The sequence below is a fragment of the Plasmopara halstedii genome (genome assembly GCF_900000015.1).
Source record: "Plasmopara halstedii genome assembly, contig: Scaffold_437, whole genome shotgun sequence".
In the NCBI taxonomy this organism is placed as follows: Eukaryota; Oomycota; class Peronosporomycetes; order Peronosporales; family Peronosporaceae; genus Plasmopara; species Plasmopara halstedii.
This window is the reverse complement of record NW_020187357.1, coordinates 359,129-366,539: the sequence shown is the minus strand read 5'-3', so window position 1 is coordinate 366,539 and position 7,411 is coordinate 359,129. Positions and strand designations below refer to the sequence as shown.

Genomic DNA, 7,411 nt, shown 5'->3' with positions numbered 1-7,411 from the left:
TGTGGACAATTCCTATCGCATTGACAATGGGGAATTGTGTCATTTTAAAGCCATCAGAGAAGGTCAGAAAAGGTCGAATCTGTATTGGTATTGATAATGATTATCTGATATAAACATGTATTGTATTGTTTTTTTAGGTTCCATTGACGATGACACGAGTTGCCGAGCTTTTGCATCAAGCGGGAGTACCAAAAGGCGTCTTTCAGGTGCTTTCTTAGCGTCTGAGAAGAATTGACGAGTTTTTAATCATATATTTATCAATTAAGTAGATTATAAACGGAAGTGTAGAAGCTGTCAATAGCTTGTGTGACCATCCAAAAGTTGTGGCTGTCACATTTGTCGGATCAAGTAATGTGGCACAACTTGTTGCTCGCCGATGTCGAGCCCTGGACAAGCGTGTCTTGGCGTTAGGTGGTGCAAAGAACCACCTTGTCGCACTACCAGACGCTGATATTGAAATGGCGTCAAAAGATATTGTAACCTCTTTTGCTGGATGCGCTGGACAGCGCTGCATGGCAGCGTCGGTGCTCTTACTTGTAGGGGATTGCGATGCGCTGCTTGCAAAGATTGTTGAAAAGTCCAAGGAATTGAGTCGCGGCACCGAAGCTGGTCAAGTTGGTGCGCTTATTGATGAGATCTCGAAGACACGCGTACTTAAGTACATTAATGAAGCTGAAGCTGAAGGCGTCAAAATTTTAGTTGACGGTCGATCGTGGGCTAAAGAAGCTAAAGGCTATTGGGTGGGACCTACAGTTTTGTTGCATACGACCTCGAACGGTGCTGCAATGAAAGACGAGATTTTTGGTCCCGTACTCTCCGTTTATCGCGTCAAATCATTCGAGGAGGCTTTGCAGATTGAAAATAACAATGATTATGGCAATGCTGCCGCAATTTACACGTCCAATGGCGCTTCTGCAGAATATTTTCAAACGCGTTTCCGTGCAGGTATGATTGGAATCAATATTGGGATTCCAGTCCCACGTGAACCTTTTAGCTTTGGTGGCTTGTATGGCACAAAAAGTAAATATGGAGATATGGACATCACGGGTGATGGATGCGTTGAATTCTTTTCATCTCGCCGTAAAATTACTGCGAAATGGAGCACGGGATCATATGTAAGAGATGATGCCAATTTCAGCGGACAAATGTGAATGACCGATCAGGTAGGTAAGAAAGTCATTACTTACTTACTGCATGGATCGAGTACTTTTCGATTGTTGCGTTTTGGAATTGAAAATTAGTTTTCACTCAAATCAAATTCACTGTGTGAAATAGTTCTTTCGACTCAAACGGATTCTTTCAAACACGGCAACTTTACTCATTATATATCCAATATACATCTATCCTATGACGGATCATCATACGCGTTGACATCATACATGTTGATTTTCTAAGCCACATATTAAATGTTGTGTCAAATAGGTCGTGTCATGACAAGCAATATTCAAGAGACGCTTATTTGTACGTGCTGTTCCTAAACGACTTTCCTACATGTGATAGCGCTTGCGCTGACAAAAAGTTGTAGAAATTTGCTCACCATAATTATTTCATTTATACTCGTTTCTGAAAGATTGTTGATATTTATCTTATCACTTTCTTTTGATGACCAAGTTGTCGACAACTTGTGCTTGTTGGCAAACCTTATACAAATGTACATAGTTTTCGATCACAATCTTAAAATACCGCAAGGTAGCAGGACGTTGTCTTTATATATTTATCAAATTTACTTTTCACAGCGCTTTGATGCACCACAGCTCCTTATCTTTTTTGGGTGTGAGAATCCTTCAAATGCTCGGCGCTATTACATTGATCATATTTAGTGAAGTTAGTCAAAGGTACGAAGTTGGTTACGGATGCCAAGAGCGAGTTGGCAGTCCTTCCTTTCAAATGCTATATACATGGTTGCCGTAACGTTTGAGTTACACGATTTATTTGATGTAATACTGTGTCTTCGAAATTGTCAAAAGCGCTATCTCTTTCTGTAAATATTGAACAAGACAGCAAGGTCATATCTATCTACATGCGCTTAGTTACAATCGTATAATCTAATTGCTCATGCAGCAGACAACAATCTAATTGAAGCGTTGACTGGACGTAATCTCATGGTGTATATCGCGAGAAGAATGCTGAGTATCGGATGGTACCTAAATGGGAGTATGATAGGATCCTTTTATGTGTTCATTTTCCACGGAGACATTTCTCTTGATTTCAGTATGAAGGAATCTGCATTTTGGCATTAGGGGATCAGGTCAATATCGCTGATAATAATAAAGCGGCTACGATTGCTGAGCATCTGTTGCCTCCTTCAATTTATCAGCAAATGAAGTTTTCTTCTATCGATGTACAAAGGCTTCCCTTTGACGCTCTTGATTTAAAAAAGAAAGTCATCGCTGTTGACACTTATTACGTAGCACTCATAAAATAGGCTTCTCGAAATGGAGCTAATATTTTAACAACACCATTACACACTAGAAGCTACACACTTGTGTTACGAAGATCCTGAATCTTAAAAGGTATTTTAATGCTTACTGCATGCTGTAACAGCTCTTCTTGTTATAGAAATGTTTACAACTCGCATAAGATAAAAAAACAAATGCGATCAGGTTTTGGGCCATCAGAAAGTGCAATGTGCCCATTTTCCAAAAAGATTGTAATCATACCTTATTAATGCTTAACAAAGTTAATCAGCCTCGAAATCATGTAGTGCTAATATAAATTCAGTGATTGACGCATTTCTGGAGAACCTTATGGGTATAGAGAAGTGATAAGAGAAGAAGCAAAACGTATAATTTGACCGTCACCAATGATCTCGCGATACGCGCACATCTTTGAACATCCATCGTGATGTAGCACACCCTAAAAGCTTCGCTGGCTCTTTCGGAAGATACGGCCGCATTGAACTGTGCCCAAACTTGCGTCTCGATCTTCTTTGTGTTTGTTGGGTGTGGGAGTCCAGATATTTGCAGATGTTACTATATGCTAAATTAAAAACAGGGGGTACAAGAGATAACATTCCATTTGAGGAGAAAATGTAACTTTTCATGAAAGACGGTCAGTACCTCAAACATCTGATTCAAATTTTCACCTCAAATGTTCTCATTTTGCATTTTTTGAGACGTCCTAAGAATCGTGCAACTAACTTCCATGCGTGCCCCTAGCGTTTATATGCTATTGACCACGACGGCACTACTAGTGACTCGCTGTACTTCTTCACCACCACAGCCATTGATTACGCCGTCCGATGAGGAGCTCAAGCCTACCACGAAGAGAAATGCGACAGAGATCATTGTGCGAGCTCCTTCTGCCAAAAGTTACGAAAACTCAATTGAGTCACGAAGTGGTAAAACACCACTCCTTGGTGGTATTGGACATAGTACGCAGCTTCAAATGGAGGCAACGCAAGCTATGAAGAGGTTTTCACAGATGCTGCATACGAAGTTCCTACAAGACAGTCAACACTTAGTACGGGATGGAAAAATGGAGATTTTGTCGGCTTCAACTGCTTCGCACGACCAGCTTTTGTCGAAGCAGGCAGCTAATGACGTGTTAAAGTTTGTAAAAAAACACAATAAGAACTTAAAGGGCAAAAATATCATAAATCTAGCTGCAGTGTTGGATTGTCTCGATAAACTCGACATTTTGCGCTTGGTGAATTTGATAAACAACCACAATCGACCATTAATCTCCGCAGAGAAGATGAATTTGGTTGCATTACTAAAATGTGCTTACGGCGATGTAAATTTTCAAGAGTTATTCCGACAAATTATGCTTGAGACCGAAAAGAGCAGTCCATATCAGAACGAGTTGAAGGTCGTTGTGTCTCAACTAGTCGCGGATTCCCATCAGTCGGCAATTAGTGAACAGATGGAGCTTCTTAGACGTGACGAGAATAAGCCGCAAGAACTATCGCTGACCGAGGCATTGGCTTCGTTTTCATTACACAAAATACAAGAGCAAGTTACTAAATGGAAAAATCAGGGCGACCTCGCAAACGACATGGTCGAAAAGCTGTCAAATAAACCTCAAGAAGAAGCAATTCGAGATGGTTCGCTACTTAAGGCTTTCTTTGCGTATTTCAACTTGTGGAACGTCAAGTTATTTCCTAAGCAATTGAATTTTTTTAAGTCCTTGCAGACTCAGTTCGATGACTTTGTTGCAGCCAGGTTGATCATCTCAGGCAAATATGGTAGCGATACCAATTTGGCAAGTATTTGCGCGACTTTGGAGAACATGCATGCCAGTGACATGGCGGAAAGGCAACTGACACCAGACAAAACCTTGGAAATATTCGAGTTAGACAACCAAGATAGTTTTCCTTTAGAAATACTAGCGTACTGGAGTCGTTCTGTGGAGTATTTTCAGCAAAAGTTCACGGCAGGGCCAGCGTATTCTTTCTTGGCTCAACAGTACACAGACCAATTCAAGCTTGCAAAGATGCTTGATGCGTACTCGGCTACTTATGAAATTGAACAGACCTTGGTGAGACTCCGAAAGGATCAAGCTAAGATTTGGTGTGACAATGGTGAGAATAAAAAGAGTATTTATAGGTTGTTGCACTTCAACATCAAGCATCCGGATTTGTTTGAACTGCCGATAAAGTCGTGGCTAGCGTTTTTGGAGGAATCTAGTCACCGTCAACCAAATTACATATATTCTTTGCTCCGATCTCTCAAGAAAGACTATACTGAAAAGGAGCTGGCTAAGTTCATCACAAATGGAATAAAAGATTCAGAAACAAGGACAGTCATAGTCGCGACGATACTGAAAGACGAACTACTTCGACTTTGGTTTAATGACTTGAAGACACCGGATAAGATCGCTGAAGATTTCGGTGAATATGCGTTGCTGTGTGATCACTACAAAATGTTTCACCGCAGAGTGGGTCATGATGAAACAATAGCTATTGGTAGGTTATGGCCTTCCGCTTCATCGTTCATCAATCGTTTTAATCTTTCTAAACTGGATCTGGAAACTTACATGAAGGACGGCTCGCTGCTTCGATTTTATGCCGAGTTCGTAAACGAAGTTAACGAGAGCATCCGTGTAGAACCATTGGATTTATTTGCGCTACTCTTCGCTCGCTATGGTCGGTCTAGCGTGGCCGATATTCTTAGCGGTAGCGAAATGACTTTACGCACGAGTGAGGAGACACTTGGTCGCACCATCACACGCGCTCAGAACAGGCAAATCAGATTTTGGATTGAGAAGGAGACGAATCCGAGCGATGTAGTTAAAGAGATCAAACTCAACGACGAAAAGGAGTTCACCCCCTCGAGACTGAAGTTTTTGCTGATGTATGTAGATATGAACAATAACATGTATGGCCGAAACTCAGTCACGCCATACTCCCTCTTGAAGATGTATCACCACCCACTCACTCTCGAACGTCTGTTTTCTGGGCTACCAGAAAGCACAGAGTTGAAAGAACTTGGAAAGCAGATTGAAGAAGGTGTGGTATATCACTTCGAACACCCGAATGTGTCACCAAATGAATTGTTTCTACAGTTACCCTCCAACTTCAAAGTAAAGAAAGTGCTTGACCAGACAACAAAGTTGTGGGTGGAGAGTGGGAAAAAGTACCTTAGCACTCACCCCGGCGCCACATTTGAGCCGATCAGGACATTGAACACAGTGCACAATTACGATACTTTGATCGACATGATTGCCATGGCAGCGAAGGACGAAAATCTGAAGAGCGTTGCTTTGTTTCTAAAGCGGGATCTGTGGTCGAAGTGGGCAAACGATGGGCAGCGAAAGAACTCACCTTACAAATTTACTTCAAAGAACGCTGATACCATGGTAGAGGAGTATGAAAAATGGTTAAACGAGATCAAATTGTCTATGAAAGACAATTTTCCTGTCCACGTTTCCTGGGAATTCAATAACGAATTTGCAAGGGGTGAACTTTCCGACATCGCGTTGGCTAACAACGTTATATTTTCTAATATTGTCACCAAGATTGACGCTCTCAACAAAGATCATCTTGGAGAGCCGTTAAACTTATTTGCGATATTAAAGTTGCACTTTAACCGCAGGTCTATATTCAGACTGGCTCATCCGCCCAACACGAAGAATGTGAGAAAAAATGTGAGAGATGCAACAATGCAACTCAAGACAGATCAGATGAAATTTTGGCTTAATGTTGGTGTGGATCCGGCTGAGCTTCTCGTTGATTTGGCCCTTAGTCTTGACACGAAGGAACCTGCTACTTTAGTTCGTTTCAGAACGTTTGTGGAGTTTTCGATCGAATATCATACAAAAATCAAACCTGCGACCAGCACGATGGGGATTTTAAGAGATCGTTACGGCGATACCCTTACTAATTTTTTGAGTCAAGCAACCCAATCGAGCAAACCAACATGGATATGGAAAGACGCCTCCGGCACAAAGATAGATGTTTTTCGCATTGTCTCGGACGAAAACAAACAATCTCTGCATTATGCTTGGATGAAGTACATATTTGTAAGGATCATGGATAGCTCACTGCAAGAATTGGAGGTTGACAGCAACATCATTGGCAAAATGAGAATTAAACTTTCGGATGAAGTACTCGTCTGGTTGATAAAAATTATATATCAGCAATCTCATAGTACAGCAGAGAAGACTGAAATTGCTTTGGTCAAAGCATGGTGCGATGCTAAATTTGACGAAAGCACAGTCAAAGTTTTAATGAACGGACCCTACGATCCTTTTCAATGGACTGAGTTTAAGCTGTTCGATGAATTTAAAAAAGCTAAGGTCGCGGAGATGAACATTAAGAAGTAGAAGGATCGTGTGTTTCGTAAGCTAATCTCGCACATCAAGAACTGCCATTGCATTAATATCTACGACTTTTCTGTCTCTGTGATGATACGATCATAGTCTGTCGATTTTGATTGCCTCACAACGGTCCATCCTTGTTACATGACAGGTCAGAAAGATGATATAGGTAAGACTCATCGTCCTATGCAGAGAGATGCAAACGATCGAAAGAAGTGAAGAATTATTAATTTATATAGTCCAAGGAAGTCGTTCATGTATGGACTCTCGACCGTGTTACATCTCGATTTGACAGAACCAAGAGTAAGTTATGTTTGTCTTTTTCTTGGTAGGAGCTGTGCGGCTATTGAACGTGTCTGCATCATAATAAAAAAATTGCAGGACACAACACGTTAGATAGGTAATTGGGTGTTAGCATAGATATACGAGCATAGCCTTGGAAGCATTCGTTATCAGATTTATTGTGCATTTGATGGTAAAATTCAAAGTGAGAAGTTGATGATGTTTCTGAACGCCGTGTCATTCCGTATTGAATGTGTGAAGGCTCCTCTCCTTAAGCACTAGCTTCAATTTCTGTACGTTCAAATGCTGAACTTACGTATGTAAAGTAGATATACAGCTGCAATATTTTTTCTACAACAATTTTGAGCGG

At 41.0% G+C, this 7,411-nt stretch overlaps 2 protein-coding genes across 2 annotated transcripts; both read left to right on the top strand.

Annotated features, from left to right (window-relative positions):
* Positions 1 to 26: 26 nt before the first annotated feature.
* On the top strand, positions 27 to 1,151 carry PHALS_09953 (methylmalonate-semialdehyde dehydrogenase; the record flags this gene model as incomplete). Its single annotated transcript, XM_024725295.1, has 3 exons — positions 27 to 62; positions 138 to 206; positions 270 to 1,151. The coding sequence occupies 3 exons, from the start codon at positions 27 to 29 to the stop codon at positions 1,149 to 1,151; spliced, it is 987 nt and encodes a 328-aa protein (XP_024576086.1).
* A 1,993-nt stretch (positions 1,152 to 3,144) lies between these two features.
* Positions 3,145 to 6,765, top strand: PHALS_09952 (uncharacterized protein; the record flags this gene model as incomplete). Its single annotated transcript, XM_024725294.1, has 1 exon — positions 3,145 to 6,765. One exon carries the CDS (start codon positions 3,145 to 3,147, stop codon positions 6,763 to 6,765), a length of 3,621 nt encoding a protein of 1,206 aa, XP_024576085.1.
* Between the last annotated feature and the right edge of the window lie 646 nt (positions 6,766 to 7,411).